The 22891-nt window shown below is 41.7% G+C and overlaps 1 protein-coding gene across 1 annotated transcript in view; it reads right to left on the bottom strand.

Annotated features, from left to right (window-relative positions):
* Nucleotides 1-22891, bottom strand: part of ITGA11 (integrin subunit alpha 11) — a 66653-nt gene that overhangs the window by 12744 nt on the left and 31018 nt on the right. The window contains exons 14-20 of the mRNA XM_018552852.1: nt 22266-22432; nt 17185-17330; nt 16469-16579; nt 10912-10997; nt 6420-6627; nt 3203-3301; nt 603-679 (exon numbers count right to left, since the gene is read on the bottom strand). Of these exons, the coding sequence (XP_018408354.1) occupies nt 603-679; nt 3203-3301; nt 6420-6627; nt 10912-10997; nt 16469-16579; nt 17185-17330; nt 22266-22432 (894 nt within the window). The remainder of the gene's footprint in view (nt 1-602; nt 680-3202; nt 3302-6419; nt 6628-10911; nt 10998-16468; nt 16580-17184; nt 17331-22265; nt 22433-22891) is intronic.

The raw sequence follows: 22891 nt of genomic DNA, 5'->3' as shown, positions 1-22891 counted from the left end.
AGTTCTCTGTAGGGTAACGGGAGGACACAAACTAGCGTCCTCCCGTCACCCCAGGCTCAGTATACCATGAGCTGTAGCTCGCGGTATACTGAGACGCCGCAGCTGAAGCGGATCCCGACAATTGTGCCGGGATCCGCCCAGCTGCGTGACTGACAGCTGGCTCGGCCTATCTAGAGGCAGAGCCAGCGCTGGCAGATCGGAGCGGGGAGGCGGGAATCCAGCCCCTCCCCTGTCACGGCAGAGAGCTGTGACAGGATCGAGAGGTGAGCGAACGCTGGTATGTGTTCGCTCACCTCCCGATCTACTGAGCCGACCTGTGACAGTCTCATTGTCACAGGTCGGCTAGAACTATGAGGTGAGTGAAAAGCACTCACCTCATAGTTCTCCTTTAAGTTTGTAGAGTAGAGGGACACAGGGATTGGAGACCAATAAAGGGAATGTACCTTCAAAGCAGAGATGTCTGAAACGTGACACTATGGCTTAGCAAAGTTGGGTCTCTTACATGTGGGATGGTTAGAAGTACTGTCTCGCTTTCTTTTAGTCCCTGCTCAGCATTGGTTATATGCATCTCACCAAGAAGAAAGGAGAAAGAACATACATACCTGCTGGCTACTAGATGGATTTGCAGAGATGGAAGAAACACAGATTTACTGAATTCGAAATCTAGCCGAAATGCTACCTGTGAGACAGAGATACATAAACTGTGAGACAGATATACATAAACTATGAGCAACAACACCTTCTGCAGATTCGTATCACATCATCAATGCACCTTCTCTGCTATAAGATTCATATGGACAGCTCTGTGTTTTATGACTTGTATGCTATGCAGCTCTGTGCAAACAATTCATATGCAGGGCAAACGGTTTTCTCTCTAACGTCTTCAATGTTTAAGATGCAGTTTGCAGGTGTACACTTTACTAGTTAACACTGAAATCATTCTGCCCGCAAAAACAAAAATAGGTTTGTGAGTAGCCTTAAAAGAGAACTATGGGGTAAGTGTTTTCCCCCATAGTTCTCTTAAGGGACACGGGAGGAAATATACTAACCTCCTCCTGTGACCCAAAGCTCAGTATATAGTGAGCTACAGCTCGCGGTATACTGACACCGCCGCAGCCAGGACGGATCCTGACAATGCTGTCTGGATCCACCAAGCTGCGTGAGTGACAGCTGGCTCTGCCTATCTAGAGGCAGAGCCAGCTGTACCCGCCCCCTCCCTCGTCCGTTCCTCCAGTCAGCGCTGGAGGATCGGAGCAAGGAGGAGGGGAATCCCTGCTGGGAGTGATGACTGACAGTCACGGCTCTCTGCAGGGAGATGATCGAGAAGTGAGCGAGCGACGGTATGTGTTCACTCACTTCACGATCTATAGACAGACATGTGACAGTTTAATTGGGATTTTCACTCACCTCATAGTTCTTAAAGACTTGTGTTTGAAAAAACAAACAAACCTATATGTTATTCTATGGTGGTATACTGCACCTTCAGGTTTCTGTGCAATGGCGCAGATGTATGTTAAAAAAGGCAAACGGAACAGATCTACTAGGATAAACCACAGGAACTAATAACTGATAAAGCAATTAAGCAGAACTCCAGGACTTTGAAAAGTTAACCTTTGCAGTGGGGCTAAGAAATACTCACCCGATCCTCATTCCCACCTGGCTGCTAGACTAGTCCCCAGCAGCCTCTTCTTCCCCTGGGTTTCCGGCGGTCTAAGGACCCGTGACATCATCACATCGAATACAGGTCTATTAGATGGAAAGACAATGAGGGACTACTACAGCCGAAACAGAGTAGGAGAGAGGTGAGCAGTCTGCCGCAGCACCGAGGATCGGGTGAGTATTTCTTCTTTATTTCAACCCTTGAGAAAAGCAAGCAGTTAACCCTTGCAGTGCAGGGGTAGCCCCACTGCAAGGGTTCATTTGTCAAAATCCTGAAGTTCTTTTTTAACTTAGAAAATGAACTGTATAACTGGCAACCAACAACAGCTTTTAACACTTCCCATAGTGAGGGCACAGGGGATCTATTTATACAATTCACAGGGCCCTTCACCATGCAAATATCTGTGAACATTCGTCCTATGTGAATATATGCACAAAGGAATGTTCTTTAGTTTCTTTCCGTTACAAGTCTAATTAAATTTGAACCCTCTGACTCTAACATTGCATTACAGTTACTAGAAGGAGCTAAGGAGAAAATAAATATTTATTTCCTATGCTCCTCAGCTCCATCTAGTGACCATAATACAAAATTACAAAAAGAACGTTCAAATTTAAAGTGACACTCACTTTTTGTGACTGATGCATAAAAATCTTATCTGTTTATCACTCGGCTGTAGATCCTCAAATCATCTCTGAATTGGTGCTGAGACCGTCCTTCCTTCTGGAGGGTGGCTACTTTTGTTCCCCATGGTCCCTGTGTGTGTTGTAAAGTAACCACCGCTCCAAGCTCACTCCTGTAAAGGACTAAAATCCCAATACCAATCAGTAAACTAAACATGATATTGTAGTCCATTACGGTAGCGAGCTTGGAGCGGTGACTACTTTACAACACACTGGGACCATGGGGAACAAAAGTAGCCACCCTCCAGAAGGAAGGACAATGTCAGCATCAATTCAGAAATGATTTGAGGATCCTCAGCTGAGTGATACACAAATAAGATACATTTATGGTAATAGTTCAGGTACTTGAATGTATTTTTAAGATTTAACTCCTGAGTTTAGTGTCACTTTAATTAAATTGTAAAGTAAAAAAACGAAAGAATGTTCCTTTGTGCATATATTCGCACAGGACAAACATTCACAGATATTCACAGGGTGAACGGCCCAGAGCATTGTATATAAATCAACCCCAAGGAGTATTCATCATATTCAAATTAAATCAGTGACAGTGGTATTTACACTAGTTGCATTTAAAAACATACAAAGGGGAATTTATCATAACTGGAGCAGCTGTTACATGGCAACCAATCAGCTTCTCTCTTTCATACTCAAAGCTTAACAGAACAAACTGAGAAGAGAGAAGCTGATTGGTTGCCCTGGGCAGCTGCTCCAGATTTTGTCTGCCCCAGCTCTGATAAATTCCCCTCAGAATTTGAAAGATATATGGAAACCGATTGGTTGCACCTTTATACGGAGGGCAGAACACTGTTACTCAGTCTACGAGGCACTTTTGTTTCTATAGGCCTGTCAGCCGTTCGCCTACCTTGGCCTTTGCTCTGAAGAATGGGAAACTGACATTGCACATCTTGTTGTGTGGAATCCGATCGCCGTTCTTGCACTCAATCTTGATGTCTGAATCCTCCTGCAGGACAAACACACAGAAATCAAAATATCTATTTTCTCTGTCTATCTATACATTTGCCTAATAAAGGTCCCCGTAGATTACATAGTTAGTCAGGTTGAAAAAAGACACAAGTCCATCGAGTTTAACCTACAGAGTAAACACACATCATGAACTCCGGGCAAAACTTTTATTAACCCTTGCAGTGAGGCCAGTGGCGTCACAAGGAGGGTGCGGCCCACACTCGGGTGACACCATTGGAGGGGTGACACCAAAATGACTCACAGTCATTTTGGTGTCACCCCCCTCTGAAAAGTCGGGCGCTCGGTCATGGACCGAAGACCGACAGTATCAGCAGGATAAGGTATGCCGCCGGGTGACTGTCCCCTCCTCTCTCTGCCGGCGTCCATCACCAAGATGTGCAAGGGTTAACTGCTCGCTTTGGTCTAGAGAGGAAAATAATACAGTTATTCTCACCCTATCCAACGAGCTGGCCTGCTCTTAGACCGGTCCTTCCACCTTGCTTCCCCTCCCCTGCAGCGGTCTAAGGTCCTGTAAATCATCATGTTCTATACACTGTGTATACTGTAGGATGCGGGGATGCTAAGGGACATCCCACCCCATCACTTGAGTGTAGGAGGAGACAGGCTTTAGGGAGTGCTGTCACAGCCGGCCATATCCGAGGATCCGTTGAGTATGACTTTGCAATCTTTCTCCCTAGACCAAAATGAGCAGTTAACCCTTGCAGTGCAGGGGTAGCCCCACTGCAAGGGCTAAGAAACGTTTTGCCCGGCGTTCTTCTTCCTTATGTACCTTTATTTCTTATATTCTCCTAAAACCTTTACTTAAAAGGCTCTTAAGTTGAAAAGTTCATAAAAGTTTTGCATTTTGATTAAAATTCTCAAAGGCCAGTACTTATAGGTGGAGCATGGTTGGTTGAGGCAGCCTATGTATTCTTATATGGTTTGGATATTGCAACAGCGAGCTTTCCCTTCCATGATTCTCAAATCCATTCAAACTGTGTTTCAGCTCCTTCTGATACATTCTCTATAATGTCAAACAAAAAAACAAGATGGAAAATGGAACCCCTCATATCAGCCAGCGCAGGTGTGCAGCCTCTGAGACTCAAGAGATCTCCCTCCCTGATAGATTCCCCAAGTAGTATTGTAATGGATGTGGTTTAACCCTCCAACATTTATTGACATTTAAATATCTATTCTAGGGGGTCTGGCCCTTTAAGCTACCAATGCTGGATATATATTGAAGTCACTTTATTGCATTTCAGTGCTGCTGTCATAGGAAGAATCAATCCTGTTGGCAAATAATCTTTTCTGTCCATTTGAGGGATAGATGATGGAATGGAGAGAACAGCCACACAGAACATTTGGTAAAAATCCAAATCCAGTGCTGATCCACAGGCAGTACATAAAGAATGAAATATTCTGCAATAGTCCTGTGCAGATCAGTTTTCCCCATTACACCTTTTCTGCCATTGTCTCAGCACTGAGAATAGTTAGAGTTACTTTGACCTAGACTAGTCATGAGCAGTGTAATATTTCTGTTTGCTTGGCACATTTCTGGGGCTATGTATTATTATTCTATAGCAACTTCAGATCAGTTTAGGAAAGTAGATCATCATTAAAGGAGTTGTAAAGTCCCAGTATATACTCTCCTGTATAACATCAGCATTGTAATAGGAATACATACTAGAGTTGTCTTTTGATAATCCAATTGAAAGCTTACTTATAATAATCCCTTTTACATAGTGCTGCCTTCTGTCTGCCCATCACTTTCACCAGCTTCCTGGATTCCCAGTGTGCTTTGCATCTCTTTCACTGCTGCTTGATGTGATGCAATATTGCGTTCTACAGAATACATATCCCATCATGCATTGCTTCCAGCAAGCAATGATGATGTTACATTGTTCAGACATTGAGTTCAAAAGGCAGGTTGTGACATAAGCAAGTGCATATTCACAGGGCTGAGTGTCAGTACATTGAGGAAGTACATCCTATGGACATCTTCAATAAGTAAGTTCACAAACATCGAGATGTATGTGGTTATTAGGAGTGGGATAGAACTTATAGTAATCCAATATAGAAATACATATTTATTTTTCGTTTTTGATCAAATATACCCTTTAAGCTATACATAGTCATAAGATGGCAGTTAGAAGATCTGTTCTTCAGAACAGTTGTGCCACAAGCACATTTCAGGACAGCATGCATGCTTATTTATTACAGGTACTTCTATAGTGCTAACAATTTACACAGCTCTTTACATACTGCGCATTCATATCAGTCCGTGCTCTCAAGGAGCTTACAATGTAATGTATCCCTACATTGTAACACATGCTCTATCTCACATACTAGAGCCAAATTAGGCACATACTATTAGCCAATTGACCTACCAGCAAATCTTTTGAGTGTGGGAGGAAACCCATTCAAGCACAGGGAGAACAAGCAACTCTATGCAGACAGTGTCCTGGCTGGGATTCACTAGAAAAGGCAAAACTAAAATCACTCTCCTGATTCTACAGGTGGCTAAAACGTTGCAGAATCCCCCTTTGCCAGAAAGGGATTGAGGTCTTAGGGGTTTCCTCACTGCAGATGCTGTAGAGACAGGCGAGTGTTTTTTTTTGTCCTTTTGCTCCCTCTAGCAATTCTCTCCGTGGTTAGTTGTCTCCGTCAACAGCAACACTAGTGTGACATAGGCCATCACTCTGTGCCTTAGTAAGCAGGCCTGTCCATGTCTCCAGGCCTGTCCCTATGATGAGGCAGCCTGGCGGCATCTCATTAGGCAGGTGTGTGGGGGGGGGCAGAGGGGTGTCCACAGCATCCCAAGTTGCTAATAGCTCTTAGCAACCTGTGGCTCTGTCCGCTCTGTCGGGCTTCCCACCCAGCTCACTCATTGGTTGGCAGGGAGCTGAGCAGGATGGTCCAACTGGCATCCTGCCGTGCTCCTGGCAACCAGTGATGCCAGTGAGCTGGGCGGCACCAGACAGAGCCGCCGACAGGCACAGCTCTAACACAGCCACCCGTCCCACCACATCCTTCACAAACCCACATTCTATCCCAACTCTATGGTCCCAGGTGGCAGTTACAGTAGGGACGGCCCTGCATGTCTCATATCCATTTACCTTTTGGATCAAGCTGGCAAACTGCAGGTTGGGAGAGTGGGAAATATTGAGCACAGTGCTGTACGCGTTCTCCCCTCGGTTTTCAAGGGTCACCTCCAGGGCCACTCGCCTTTTGCTCCCTTCAATGATGAACACAGAGTTGTCAAAAGAACGAATGAACGCATTGCAGTCTGACGGGGATCTCCGGAGAGAGCGATGGCAGAACTCCCTGAGAGCAAAGACAGCCGGAAAAAGAAATGTTAGCAATGACAATATAAGTACAATCAACAATACAATGTGAAAATACATCTTGATATCTGGAGGGAAGATAGACCTGTAAAATATGACATATATTTGGAAGGCGGCGGTATTTTTTGCATCACATGACACGCTGTGAAATTGTATCATGATGGAATTTATAACCGCCAGTGAAATCAAAACACATCAGGGTATTAGGATCTCATCAGACAGGAAAGCATCAGCTTCAAATAGACACCCATGTAATAAAATGAAATATATACCTCCTTACTATAAAACTAAAAGCATGTCAACATTAATCTGTCACATGGGAGGGAAGTTCAAAGCTGTGGACACCAAAAAATGAGATGGTGCTGAAATATCTTTTACTCTTCAGTTCCACAAAGCTGTGATCCTGTAATCGGCAGTGGAAAATCAGCAGTTTTAACACAAAAATCTATTCTTTAAATTTCCCCTTGCACATGACGGGGTATTTAAAGGCAAAGTCCACCAAAAAATAATAAATGCACGCTTCTTCATAAAAGAAAAAAAAAATGTGCATTCCTTTTTTTTTTGATCATGATACAATTGCAGAATGTATCATGTGAAACAAAAAAATCCACTACTTTATTAAATATCCAAATATAAGTCTTGTTTTGCCACGACGTATAAAATAGTAATGAAACCCATTGCTGGTGGGGTTCATACTTTAATAAAAGATTGCCAAGTCAGGCCTCAGATACCGTAACCGCAAAGCGGCTAGGAGGAACTCTGATTAAACCTGTGACACAAAGGAAATGACATAGTTTGCTGTCACAATGCTTTTCACTTTATTCATTTCATGGGTTGGGTGCCAGAACATATTGGGGTTGAATGAGACTGTTCACTTAGCAAAGTGATTGTTCACTGAGTTCTGTACAAAAGATAAGCTTTGTTTTGCGATCTCCCATTGGGGAGATTTCCCTTCACTTCCTGTCCAATAGCACAACATTAAATGAGAGAAAATAACTCCAAAGTTAGGGAAATCCCTGATGGTCAGCAGAGTCACCAGTGTCCCCATTGGAATATTTCTCATATATTTCTGTTTGTGACAAACTAAAATTTGGGATTTTCTTTCACTCTCTGGCCTTAAGATGGCCATACACTTTTATAATTCTCTCGTCCAGCCTCAGAAGCTAAATGAGAGAAATCATTACCACATCCATTCTAAACAGCGTGGATAAAGGAATCCCTACTGCTGGCTATTGTATTCAGCACTGCCTGCATCTGATTGGATGCAGACACTGTTTGGTAGATCATTTTCCACCCGGCTTCTTCTACAAAAATCAATTAAGTGAATCGGGTGGTGCCGAGTCGTCCGAAATTGGAGCTGTGGGTGGTCAGCCGTATTATTGCATGTTACAATATATGGTGCATTATTCCTTAGCCATCTGAATGCTTTATCTTTCCAAGGAGTAATGAGCCCAGAAATGGTTTTAGTGTTTCTTAACCTTTTTTCATCCACAATACCCTTTGAAAGTATGCCAAATCTCGAGGTCCCCCCAGCCAAAAAAAGGTAAAAATATAAAAAATTACGTGTGGTTCCTCCAAAATCGGGGATAGGGGTCTGGTATTGATTTTAAGAGGGCATCCCATGCAAAAATCACAAAAAAGTGGGGTTCCCCCTTTCACATCAGAGCCCACCTTCACATCAGCAGTCCCCCTCACATTAGGATACAGTCCCCTCACATAAGGAGCCCCCATTTACACTAGCCGCCCCATTCACATCAGAGCCCACCCTTTCACATCAGAGCCCCCCTTCACATTAAGAGCCCCCTTCACATCAGCAGTCACCACTCATACCAGGAGCCCCCTTCACATCAAGAGTCACCCCTCCCATCACACTATGAGTCCCCATTCACATCAGGAGTCAACCCCCCCCCCCCTCACACCAGGAGTCCCAATTCACATCAGTGTCCCCCTCTTTCACATCAGGAGCCCTCTTTACATCAGAGGCATGATGCTGTGTAAAAATATTTGAGCCACCCCTGAGGAAACCAGAAGGAACCTCAGAATGCCACGGCACCCTGGTTGAGAAAGGCTGTGCTATGCAATACTTTCTTTGTTTTTAAACTTCACATCGTGCTTGTATTTTTTACTTTTAAGAAGGAAAGTATGTGCCCTACTTAAAATTTTCCACTGCCCTAATATTTGCAAATTACCATACTGTGAGAGAAGCAGACAGCCTGAGTTAAATGCCACCACTAGACTCAGAGACAGAGATTGGGAGAATAAGTGGAAGTTTCTGTTTAGACAACTTTCCTTTATTATTTTCATAACTACTGAGCAATCAATCAAGAGCAGATGTTTCACTCCGCTACCAATGTGTTCTAGAAATGGGGCGATTTTCCAGTTAGAAAGACAATTTACTCTGTAAATTTGAAGATCTTTTTTATGAGTCTATGCAAAATGAACCCTCATTTGTCTGTTCTCAGTGGCCCTTTTACTAAGGTCCGTGTATAGGCCACTAGAAGCCTTTGTTTAGTACTGTGAAGGTTGTTCATCCAGACAGACGAGGTGAGTAACACTATACGTTCACCAGCTGCTACGCCGCTACTGTGCATTGTTAGCGTGCAGAGGGACTGATGGAAACGTTTCCATTACTGAAACATGTGTTTTCAATAAATACTTCACCTCATTATAGGGAGAACTCAGACAATCTGGATTAGATGATCCAGCAAGGTAAAGAGAACATACAGAGAACTACTTAAATAAGAGGCTTGGGACATTAATATGGATTGTATTACAGACAATAAACATCAGCATATAATTACCACCTGACTGTATATATAGGTATGATGTATATATACACTAGCTGCCCCATATCCCATAAAACTGGAATTACAATAGGTGCCTCTAGCAGCCAAACAAACATTAACTTAAAGTAGAACTAAAGCCAAAAATGAATTTTTTATTAGTTTTGACTAGAGTAAGAGAGGGTTAAAAGCCCATCAGCTATTTTTTTGCCATCTGTATCCTATTGGGGAGATTTCCCTTCACTCCCTGTCCAATAGCCACAAAAAGAAGTGAGAGGAAATCCCTCCAAAGAGAAAGAAAACCCTAGTGGTCAGTGGTGTCACCGGGACTAGTGCCCCAATTGGGAAATTTCCCATCTAGTCCTGTTCTTGTGACAATCTGAAATTTGGGATTTTCTTTCACTTTCAGAAGTGAGGGTGAGGGCGAATCTCCCTAACCGGGACACAGACTGCTATAAAAACCCAACAGGTCTTCTAATCCCGCTCCACTCTACCAAAACTGAAACAAAAAAAGTTCTGGCTTCAGTTATACTGTAAGATGGCAAAATCTCTGCAACTGACGGGAGACATCAGATGGCCAGGCTGGTGATTAAATCTTTTGTCTATTGAAAGATTTAACCACTTGTTGGCGGTCCTCTGTTTAGCATTGCACTTATCTCTCAGTACAAGAGAGAACACAAGTGTATCTCTAGGCTTAGAAAATAGAGATTTATCTCCAAGTGCAAATTGATACTGTTTTTTTTGGCAATTATTAGGAAATTAGTCTCTTGAATGGAAAAAAATTGCTCAGGAACGACTGTTAAGGGATGCCTTGGTTCATCGTTTTTTAATTCTAGTTTAACTTTATACTTGCATTACAGGAGTGTAGAATGTGCCCTGTTTTAGGGGGCCTTGGTTTGTCAACTTTGTTTTCCTAGCTTAAATTTATACTTGCATTACAGGGGGGTCATCCTCCAGCATGGCACTTAATTGCATCTAATACAAACTGAAATATTAGTGATAGCTGTACACCAAGGGGTTAACGTACTATCAGTAATTGGTGGACTGCCATTTTTATCTGCACTACCAAGTGAGCGCTGGAAACTGCTTATTTGCAAATCAATAGCTCCACTCACTTTATTTCCAGTTTTACAGCCTACTCTTTACAGTCAAGATAACATGAAAGGAATACATTCTGCAGAGCAGCCATGTAGTATTATATGAAGCTGCAATGACTGCTTCTATTCAGTTCTCAGCGGGTGCTATAAGCATTAATAGACAATTAATAGAGAATAGGTTATGCAGCACACATATGTTCCTAATGAATACCAGAGGAATACCAGAAGAATGACATCAATATATTATACTGTAGTATTATAATGCTGCATGAGTAAATATTATTTCCAGAGGTTTATACTGTACCATTATTCATTCCATACATGTATAACAGATTGATTATAGATAGTGACCTATATACAGTATAGACTTATGCATATACGTACATTGCAGTTGGGATATCGTGTTTCACGTCCAAGTATAGGTCAGGGACACAGCGCTCATCCTGGTTACACCCATTCCAGAATGGAACCTGAACCAAAAGATGTGTCATCAACATTTGCTGTAAATAAAGGCTGCACAGCTTCAGTCCTCGAATGTCATATTCCTCACAATGAACTAAGATTTCTCTATTTCCCTCTCCAGTGTAGAAATAAATTATGGATCAATACCGGAAGGTCTTAAAGTGAATTTCCCAGTCAATGTGTCCCTATAAACTCATGCTTCATTAAAACCTGTCAGGATGTCACTCATTCTCGTACTTACTTTAGTACTTAGTGGGTCAGTGACCGGGAATGAAGCATTCAGGCAAAGAAGGCAGAACTTCCAACCTGCGTACTTATTGGTGAGTGACACTCCCATGGGGAGCCACACAAGCACCACCTGGGTGGTCCTCAAGTCTTTTGCATATACATAACCACATTCATTCCTATTGAGAGGCCGTCATGGAATGAATACAATTTGTCTGTGGAAGTGCAGAATACTTTGGGACCAGCCACGAGGATTTGCAGGAGTGTGGACAAGTTAGTATAAGACTTGGGAGATCGGGGGAACTCATTTAAGGGGTATCTTTACAAGGGGGAAAGCTGTAGAACTTTGCACAAAGGAGGATGCTTGCACTTATGCAGGTAAGGAAGGACATTTATAAGGGTGTTAGATCCTGATATTATGATTTGTTTACCTGGAGATCTGCAATGCTGCTTCTGTGGATGAGATGCCATATACATTAAGTACTAAGCAAATTTTTTCACTTAGTATTGTTTTTATTGTGTGGAGAAAGCCACATCTGCCATGATTAAGCAACACTTCATAAATGGGAAGAAAATTACATTTCCAAGGAAAATAATCAGTTGCAGAGGCTGTGGTATATATTGAAATAGTTTGCACATAATATAACTAATGTGTGGATTAGAAGGAGAGCCATATAATGACTGCACAGAAAATGTTGCACAGCAAGGATATTTACATATCTAAGCGTTAAAAAAACAACATTTTTTAGTACCATTGGAATATTTCTATTGTGTTTATAACACAGTTTTTAACGTAGTATTGTGCAATCATAAATACTAATATAAGACTACCATTTTAGTTTTTGATGGGTGAAGAGGACTTTAGTCTTCTACTAGCTTCTACTGGAGGCTGCAGGGTAAATGCATCTCAAGGCATGATTTATCACTCTTCTTAAAGCCCAATTCCAGCTCCCCTCAGTCCTTCCCCTGTGATCAGAACACCCCCCCCCCGATCCACATTTTTTATCCATAACTTTTTCTTTGAAGTTTTAGGCAGGTCATAAGATGTGCAGGTCTTCTTTGGCTATTCTTTGGCGCTGGGTGGTCCTTAATGATGCAGAGGGTTTTGCTGACATAATGCTGTCATTGCCGTTCACGGCATCATTGCACTGTGAGTGCAGGTTCCCATAGTGAGGCTACCCAACACCCCACTTCTTAATGCCCTGCACTCACTGCAAGTGGGTTGAGTGACACTGGGTGTCATTCAACCCAGAAGAAGAAAGAAGACCAGCACTGGATTGCAGTTCCAGTGAGTCTGTAGGGGAAAGGAGAAGAGCAGGTAAGTATTGCAGCTCAAACAGCACTGTATATTTTTTACTTCCTGGGCAATGTTTTTTCTTAATGAAAAGTAAATATGTGCTTTAAGGTATCCATTTGATGTAAAAGTTCAACAGGCATAGAAAAACTAGATGGTAATAGCTTTGGCAGAGGGGTTGTTTGGTGCAAAGATCTCATTACTGCTGTCCTTGAGAGTTTTAAACAGTCATTTATATGCCAGCATCAATCCATAATTTAATTTCAGTTTTGCATAGGATGATCCATTACAACATTTACACACAGAACACACACATAAACACTATACAAATTGGCATTATAATAGAGAACTTGATGTACATTCCTAGAGCCTGCTGACCACCCTCTGATGTCTATGGCTGAAAGAGAATACTCAGCAGAATGGCTTGGCACATGAGTGCTCAGCCAGGAGATTACATCGTTATATGCTATGCTGTGCATCATTAGTGTTGTATAGAGTAGTGCAGTATTAGAACTTCTGCAAGGTTTTTTCATTCCAAATTCTTTTATTTTAAATTCACAGACAACAACACATATACAGGTCATACATACATACAAACACAAATTCCCCTATACTGCTAACATTCCGGTCTTCCCCTCCACCCCAAGTCCATCTTGCTTCATATCTCGTCTCTCAGGCCATTATACATCATCCAAGGAGACCAAATTAGCTCAAATTTTTGTTCATTGTCATGAAGTATGCTGTTCATCTTTTCATGTATCATTATCCATGACATTTTTGACTTAAATTGTTTAAAGGGGATGCTTGGTGCCCTCCAGGCTTTGGCTATAGTTGTTTTGGCTGCTAAGAGAAAGAAGAAAATTAATCTATCCTGGGCCCTTGACAATCCTGGGATTGAGCAATTCAGCAATATGTATTGGGCTTCTCTTGGAACGTATCCTTGCGTAGCTTTGATGTACTTGTGAAAAGTGAGTGTAGTCTTTCTTCTTCGGGTTTAATTCTCTCCAAATATCTATTAGTGCGTGAGAGTTTATTATCTTTGCCAATCTCGTGCCTTCTTTAAGTAAATATCTCGCTCTAAATGTACCTGGATTAGTTCTATCGAGGCTACTATCTAGAGCCAGGTTGGAGTCCCCCGCACAAATTACAACCCCCTCAAAATGTGGTGCTAAGCTGTGAAACATTTTAATAAAAAATGGAATTTGAGCTGTGTTTGGTGCATAATAAGATATCAATGTGACCAACTTATCCTCCAAGTGTCCCTTCAAAAATAAATATCTACCCTCGGGATCTTTAATCTCCATCAGGGAAGTTGATGTGTTTAGAGAAGCAAATAGCCACTCCTTTCGTTTTATCAGGTGCACTACTCAAAAAAACTGTGGGAAATGTGAATTCATATATTTAGGTTGATTACTTTCAGAAAAATGAGTCTCCTGTAAGAACAGAATTCCTATCTTTAGTGCGTTGTAATAATGAAATGCCATTTTTCTCTTTATGGGAGAATTAAAACCCCTGACATTATGGGATGCAAACATTACTGGTGTCCCCGCTGTCATACCCCCTGCATTCTCAGCTCGCCCCTAGACTCTGGAGCTTTCTTCCCAGAATGCCTATCCCAGCTCAGGGGTGTCTTGAGGGCTCGGTTGCTCAGTTTGAGTTTTGCGTGAAATTCATATAGGGAAACATACCTAACACACACAAAAAAACCATATATCCCATATACACACATAACATATAACACATAACACAAATCTTGAGCAGGTTCACCTCCTGCCCTCCCCCTCTTCATATGTATTGACCCCATGTCAATACCAGACTTGACCCCCCTCTCGGGAAATCCCGACACCTAGGTCAAGTCAGGGCCCACATCTGCCCAGTACGGTCGAACCCCCACTCCTCTTTATAGCTCCTCTAAAATTTCTTTAAGTAGATTTTTTTGCTGGATAATACAAGAAAAAATAGCAGCACAGTCATAGTCATAACAGCATAATCATACCAAGCAGCAAGAGTGATAAAAAGAAGAGAGGAAAGAAAGAGAAAAAAAAAGAAAGGAGAAACGGAAGAGAGGGAGAGGAAAGGCTTTTTTTTTTTTAGCTCTTTCCTCCCCGGGTTGATGTCGTTCTTCCCTGAGGCTTATGCCATAGTGGAGATATGGGGCAGTACTCCGCCCAGCCACTATTGTCCGAGTGTATTATTTCTGGATCTCCAGGAAGCAGTCCCAAATGTCTCAATAGTTGTTCACCTTCTGGGTATGTTATGATTGAGTAAGGTTTATTCTCAAAAGAGAATGTCAGCCTAAAAGGGAATGCCCATCTGTATTTTATTCCCTTGGTTATTAGGACCTGTAATAGAGGTTTCAAAGTACGCCTTTTCTGTATTGTAGCTGGCGAAATATCAGCATAAATCTGGATTGGATGTCCTGCCATAGTAAGTTCTGTGCGTTTCCTAGCGTTTTGCATGATCAGCTCCTTTATACTATGGAAATGCGGTTTTACAGTGATATCTCTGGCATACCCCTCTGAACTCTTAGCCGTAAATGCGCGGTGGATTCTGTCCAGTTCCAGCTTATATTCCTCCACGCCAGGTATCAGCTTTTTCATAAGGAGCTTCACATTAGAATCCAGATCGGTTATTGTTTCAGGGAGCACCCTGATGCGGAAGTTGTGACGAGGTGATCTGTTTTCTAAGTCATCCACTTTAGCGTACACATCATCTAGTTGGTTCTGCAGATGTCGTATATCTATTTTATGTTGGTTAGTATGTTGTATAGTTTTATCTAGTTTTGCCTCTATAGAGTCTATACGCATCCCCAATTCTCTCAGATCCGATCTTATCTCTGTGGTAATTTGTATAGCCATCTTATTCAACCCCTGTTCCAACATTTCAGAGAAATGGGTCAAGATGTTATCATTTCCAATCCCTCTCCTTACCTCTTCCCTTAGATCAGCATAGGTGGGGACATATATCGGGCTGGAGGGGAGAGAAGCCTGTTGTGACATGAGCGTGTCTTCTAATGTCCTCTCAATAAGTGATCCCATCGAGGCAGGCGAGTGCTCCCCTTTACTCACCACTGCCTTCTTCGTGGAGACCGACTCAATGCTCCTCCTTTGTGAGATGCCATTACCCTCTCGAGGGCTCAACACCACCGCCATCTTAGTCTTGCCGCTTGCCGCCGTCTTAGCGCCCTGCGCCTCCTTCTTTTTAGGTGGTCTCCCGGTCATTGCTGATTTTCAGTCCGATGATGGGGGACTCCCCGGCTGCCTTCTCTGTTTGCTATAATCTGCCCGCTCATGTTCGTTACGGGAGCGGAGGTTCAGTTCCGTACTAGGTGCGAGGCTCACGGACCGGACATCCGATCCGCCTTACTCCGCGCATGCGCCCTCCTTCCTCTGCAAGGTTTTAATGTTATATGTGTTCCTACTGGGAAGAGCTTCCCTCACTTCCTATGTCAAGACGTGTGGGGAAATAAACCAACAGAGTAACATAAAGCAGTTCAAACCTGACAAAGGATTTAAATCTTTACCACTCTTCTAAACATGCTTCTATTTCTGTCTGGGTCCCCTATAGAGAGACCCTTCACACATCCTGTCCTGCAGACCATGAATAAACTTGGGGGATATGTCTCCAGTGGGGACATAGACAACAATTAAAACTCAGCAGAAGTTCAAACCCTTCCTCACTCTATCCAAATCCAAAAAATGAATGCAGGCTATGGCGTCTTTCATTAATGACCCTGCCAACGTTTGGACAGGTAGGTTAAGAGTGCTGCTGCATCAAGCACTGTAATGTTCAAAAGCTAAGATAAACTGACAACTAGACCTTGTCACATGCATCTGATTAACAATGCACAGAAGACATTATTAATTATATTCTTGAAAATGTGAAGGCTTGACCATTCAGACATACAGTATAAATTAATGGTTTTCTTTCAACATATTACTTATTTTATTCAGTACTTACTGATGCTTTGAGAGTTGCTGGCCAGCCTTCCTCCAGCACTGGTCCCTGGTCAGGAAATGCCAACTCATACTCCAGAGAAAAGGTGATGGGCTTTACGTAGTCTGCTGTGTCCTAGAGAGGAGAGGGAACATATATAAATAAAAAAAATCATGTTCTCTTACTTTAAAAGTGATACTCATCTTTCCTAAGTCATCCCTAAGGATACTGCTATTTTACACATATTATATTTATTTCTACTTGGAAACCAAGTAACATTCCTCTCATCCAAACGTTTCCCTATGTGGTTACAGCAGTCATTGTCAGTACTTAAAGGGGCAGTGTATAAAAAAATCAGTATGGTTATAACATAAGACAGCTATGGATGTGCATATCCAGACAAGGTTTTAGTGTATTTTAAAATGATTCAGATCTGAGATTTGAAAATGTTTAAAAGTATATGAATCCCTAATTGGGAAGGAGATCAAAAAAAATTTCAAGTGGTAATGACCCTATGCGCTGTGGCATACGTGCTTTTGGGTGCCACGTTTTAGGCATCATTCAAAGCCAAAGCTAGTACAGATCTTTTGGACGGATGAGAATTGGTCCGAGAAATATTGAACCAGTAGTTCAGATGATAGTTGAGTTTTTAGTTCTTGTGGTTCAAGTGTATGTAATGCTTAACAATGAACTTCTCTTCTTTGCTCCCCTGTGTTCCGTTAAATAAAAAAGAAACTAACCAGAACATGGAAATTGAGCTGCTGGCACTGGCTGTGCCCACTTGTGGCTCTGATGGTTTCAATGAAGTGTTTGTCTCCCCCAATGTCATCAATCACAGCACGAGGAGTGTATCTGCGCTCATCAATTGTCACATTGTATTTAATACCTGAGGATACAAGTACAATGTTAGTCACCCTTACAATTATACCAGTCAAAATCTAATTCTGTGAAATCTTTGTAAAGGTCCTGAGCGGTTAGGCATTAACATTCTATAATATTAATATTAAAAAATAAATTTTTTCATGGGGGGGATATATGTTGTATATATGTTTGTAAATTTTAAAATGGTATAATTAAAAGTAATACATTTTTTTTAAATAAAAAAAATCGCAACAGCACAAACCTGCCAATGCATAAACACTTTATACCATGCATAAATGGCTCAGCAGCTAGCACTTCTGCTTTGCAGCACTGAGGTCCCTGGTTTGAATCCAGGTTGAGCCAGAACGCTATCTGCTTGGAGTTTGCATGTTCTCCCTGTGTTTGCATGGGTTTCTTCCCAAGATAAAGACATTAGATAATATGCTCCTTGAGGGCAGGGATTGGTGTGAATGAATAGCGTGTAAAGTGCTGTGTAAATTGATGATGTTATACAGGTGAAACTCAATAATTAGAATATCGTGCAAAGTTCATTTATTTCACTAATGCAACTTAAAAGGTGAAACTAATATATGAGATAGACTCATTACATGCAAAGCAAGATAGTTCAAGCTGTGATTTGTCATAATTGTGATGATTATGGCTTACAGCTCATGAAAACCCCAAGAACCCCAAATCCACAACCTCAAAAAAGTAGATTATTACATGCAATCAATAAAACAAGGATTGTACATAGAACAATATCGGACCTCTGAAAAGTACAAGCATGCATATGTACTCAGTACTTGGTTTGGGCCCCTTTTGCAGCACTTACTGCAATTACTTTTGCACGATATTCTAATTATTCGAGTTTCACCTGTATATACAGTATACCTGTGATAAATACACAAGCAAAACAAGGCCATTTAATGAACACCAAAATATAGAGGGGACATATTAAAGAGCTGGTAAAGCATTTAGTTTTCTCATTACATATGATATATTTATTTTCATGCTCCTAAAATTTGCATGTCATTAAACTGTCAAGAACATGTAATATAGATACCCTACATTCAGTGTTTCCAATCACCCCCTCCTCCTTCCCCACTGCTCCCATAATGAATGCTTGTCGTAGTTCTAGAAGATTGGGCTTCTCATAACTCTCAATCAGAAAGCTTATGGGAGTCCTCACCCTTGTCTGCACCTTCCCCAAAGCCTGGCACTCATTATGGGATCAGCAGAGGCTATAGACATTGTGTGCAGGTCCAGCACTGCAATGTAGGAGTGGTAAAAATATGAATTCTTATTTATTGTTAGCAAGGAGCACAAGGCCATCTGGTACCGAATGTAAGTATATGATATATTTCTACAGTTATTCTTTAATGCCAGTTTAGTAACTTTGACCTCAATAGAGATCACTTTAAGGATTCTCTAATAAAAATTTGCAGTTGCCCATATTTGTTTTTTTTCTACCTTTATACTTAGCTTGCATATTACAGAACCATTCACATCAGTTGCTTTGTCTTGATTTGAAGGAGGTCACAATGAAAGGTCCCTATAATATACAGTATATACCCACACAAACATGGGAATGCATACAAACTCCATGCAAACAGTGTCCTTGGTAAGATACATAGGATCAGGAGTGGGCAATTAATTTGTTCAATGGACCACATGAGAAACTGGGACTGTTGTGGAGGGCTGAACCAATAGACGTTGTAGGTTCACAGCTATGCTGTGTATTGATGGCAGTTTTCCGTGCGATTAACACACAGTATGCACCTATCTTGAAGGCCTGCGCATCACCTGTCAGCCAGCCGAGCAGAGCATAGTTTGGTGATTGGTCTGTGTCTGGATCATAGGTCGGACATGGACAGACAAAGTGCCAGATATGGCCTGCGAGGTGTAAAATGCCCAGGTCTGACCTAGATAGACATGCTAACCACAAACAGCTGCCCAAGTTTTATTTAGTTTTCTTTGGACTTTTTCTCTTTAGTTTTTGTTTTTTTTGTGCTGATGTCAATGTATATTTTATATCAGTAAAAGAAAAGTAGATAGCTATAGGTTAGTTAGTAAAAAGATCAAATAGACTAAATTAAAATATATACAGAAAAGGGACCTTATTTGTACCCTGTTCAAATGTATCATGTCATAAAATGTCTTACCTTGCACTTGCCACATATCATGTTACTTTAGAGGAGGCCAGGAAAGGATGGCAAGCAGACAATTCCACTATAAGCCTGGGAAGTGGCAGAGGCAAGATTAACATTGTTTCTGGGTGAAATTCCCTTCCCCGAGGGGGACAGAAGTTTTGAATGCTTACTTGACACTGGTGCAGTCCGCATGGCCCTCTGTGCTTCTGAAGTTCCCCCTTGTTGCCTCAACAATAATATTGTTTCAAGTGTTGGTTTAACTGGGGAATCAGTCCCTCTTAAAGAAACTAAGCCCCTTAGATTGTGCCTTGGGAAAGATACTGCCTTGTGTCCACGTCAGTTTCTCTAGCATTAAACTATATGGGTGCACCTTGACCTTTTTCTTCTAGGATAAGTTTGGTATCGAATTTAATTCTGTCTACGAAACTTGGTTTACCAGAAACTCTGGCACAAAGGTAGAACCAAGCCTCTTTCAGTGCCAGTCCAAGTGAGATTAAAGGCTAACTTTACCTTCATGTTATACTCATATTTGAGATTTAACATGAAACATGTCCTTTGACAAGAATTATGTAGGGAGCTCAGTGGGAGGAGAGCACCATCCCCCAGCCAGTCACCCCTTTCATGGACTTACTAGGAGTCCTCACATCACCCGACCGTTCACACTACCGTTACATGGATGGCAAAAGTGGCAGACGGGCGGGGAGAAGGCGGGGGAAGAGGCAGAGCGAGAGGGGGGCCAAGTTGCTGCACCATGGGCCTCTGGGTTGTACTTGCCCCCTGGGCTAAAAGTTGCCAGTCAGCCCCTGATGTGCAGTGATGTCACATTACTTGTAGTCCATTCATTCTTCCTCCCGTCCATGTTATTGAATGTCCGTACTGACATGGACAGGAAGATGAGTCTGCAGGAACCTGAGCATTGCACCCACAAACCACTGATTGCGGTTTTAATGCTTTACTGGCCCCAATGCAAACAAAATTAAATAAATGCAGTTTTTGTATTTTATGAATTTGTGCATGTACAACGTATTATTTTTCTTGGAAAAGGTGGACTTTACCTACCAAACCAAACCAAACCTACCAAATATGTGCGTCTTCAGCGTGTTTTGTGTAGCACGTTTTTTGCACGTTTGTGTGCATTTTACACTTGCACATACATTTGCACGTTTTTCTAGCGACGTGCGTTTTGCTACAAGCAACAAAACGCTCAGGTGTGAACTTGGCCATAGAAATTCATTGGACATTTCTCAGCCTTTTTTTGGGCCGAAAACATTAACCTGGAAGGTGATGTGTTAATGTGAAAAAGAATTTGTAGATAAAATATATACTGTATGTTTTGTTTTGTGTGAATCTGGGTAGTGGGATATAGAATGTTACCATAGATCCAGGGTATAGGACATTTTTAAAGCTGAGTTCTGGGAAAATGAAAAACTACTCTTGCAGTAGAGCTCCCCACCTGCAAAGGTTAAATGCTCATTTTTGTCTAGGGTACCATTAAAAAGCACTTTTACCTACGTTATCCCTCACTCACACAATCTTCCTCCTCTCCATGCCTCCGGTCCCCCAAAGCCACTTCTCTTATTATTGGTATTTATATAGCGCTGATAATTTATGCAGCGCTTTACATAGCGCACATTCACATCAGTCCCTGCTCTCAAGGAGCTTATGGTCTAAGGTCCTTATATCACATGCATACATACGAGGGCCAATTTAGACAGGAGCCAATCAACCTACCAGCATGTCTTTGGAGTGTGGGAGGAAACTGGAGTACCCGATGGAAGCCCACGCAAGCACAGGGAGAACATGCAAACTCCTTGCAGATAGTGACCTGGCGGGGATATGAACCAGGGACCCTGAGTGCTGATGTCATCACATACAGTGCAATGTACAATGCAGGACCAGCAGTGCCGGCGGAGCAACGATGGAGAGAAGAGGTGAGCGCCGGCTTCCCGGGAAGTGAGGGATAAGGTAAGTAAAAGTGTTTTTTCAAGTGTATCCAAGACAAAAAACAAGTATTTAGCCCTTCTAGTGTGTCGGAAGCTCCACTGCAAGGGGAGTTTGTTTTTTAAATGTAGCTTTAAGTTGTATCATAATAAAGTATTTAAGGATATTTCCCAAGGTGGGCAGGTATCTACATCCGTAATTCACAAATCGTTTGGGAAATCATGATGTCGGACATAATGGTACCCTCATACGCATATATATTTTTTCCATTTCAATTATTTTATTATAGAATTAAAAATCTATAGCACCAATAAAGCACATTCATAATGGAAAGTGAATATCGACACAAGTTGTATCATAACTCAAGAATATACAGTATATTTTATATAATGCATTCTTTTTTATTTTTACCTCATGATCCTGCCAGTAACGCACTTTCTGTCCTTGGATGACAGCGCTCACTCACTATTTAATCTATGGAGAAGCAGCATTGTCTTCCTGGGTTGCTCCCTCCTGACTTTGACTGCAACCTTAAAACTGCTAGACATTTCAGTGCAGCAGAGGCAGACAGCACAGAATGTTAGGAGCTCACTGGATTTCTGGCAGGATTAACAGGTTTTTTCTGTATTTGAAGTATTTTGAAGAGACAAAACATGGGGAAATGTGCATGTATTGGAGAGATGTACTGAATGTGTTTCATTGTTCATGTGCCCATTCTTACTCAGCAGTTTGCTCATATATTGCCTGATTGTCATAAGATCTGCTCAGACTAATTGTAATACTGTATATTGTAGGCTGTATATGGCATATGGTACATTCCTTCTGCATAGTACAATTGACTTAACTTGATTTAAGGTTTGGGTACCTACCTACACTCTGCCCCTGGAACTGGGGAGCTTTAAACATCGGTGAGAAACAGATGAATGCTGCCATGCAAGTGGCTTCCCGTCCATTCCTGTGACATTCTTTGCTAAAAATGTTGATCTTCGGTGGCTCAAATCGAATGGTTGCATTAATCTGTACAACACTGCGAGTCCTGCCATTAAAAGCACAAGGTATCATTAAACTGTTAGTGGTCATCGTTTCCGTTTTTGACAGAAATTATATAACCTAAGTCAGGACAAAAGCTCATAATGGTAGGGTAAAGAAAGTTAGATGTTTCTCATTTTGTATGATCTCATCATTACTGCCCAGTTGTCTCAATGACTTTCAATGCTAGCAATGGCATTGCCATAGGTCCAACCAGAAAGTAGGCCCAACTATCTGCTATTATATATTGATTACAGATAATGTCCTCTTTCATGCCGAGTGCCAGAGAAAAAACTGATCTACTAGCAGTAAAAATAAAATATCCAAATATTAGTTTTCCCCTATAGACATGCACATACTGATTAAACCAATCAAAGAACAAATAAAAAATGTGCTCTCATGTTAGCAGATTTCTACTGGGATAAAATCACCCTTTGCACTAAGGTGCCCATAGACATTAGATGAT

Source organism: Nanorana parkeri, unplaced genomic scaffold (genome assembly GCF_000935625.1).
Source record: "Nanorana parkeri isolate BGI_ZX_2015 unplaced genomic scaffold, ASM93562v1 scaffold98, whole genome shotgun sequence".
Classification (NCBI taxonomy): Eukaryota; Metazoa; Chordata; class Amphibia; order Anura; family Dicroglossidae; genus Nanorana; species Nanorana parkeri.
Note: the sequence above shows the minus strand (reverse complement) of the source record. Positions and strands in the feature narration are given on the sequence as shown.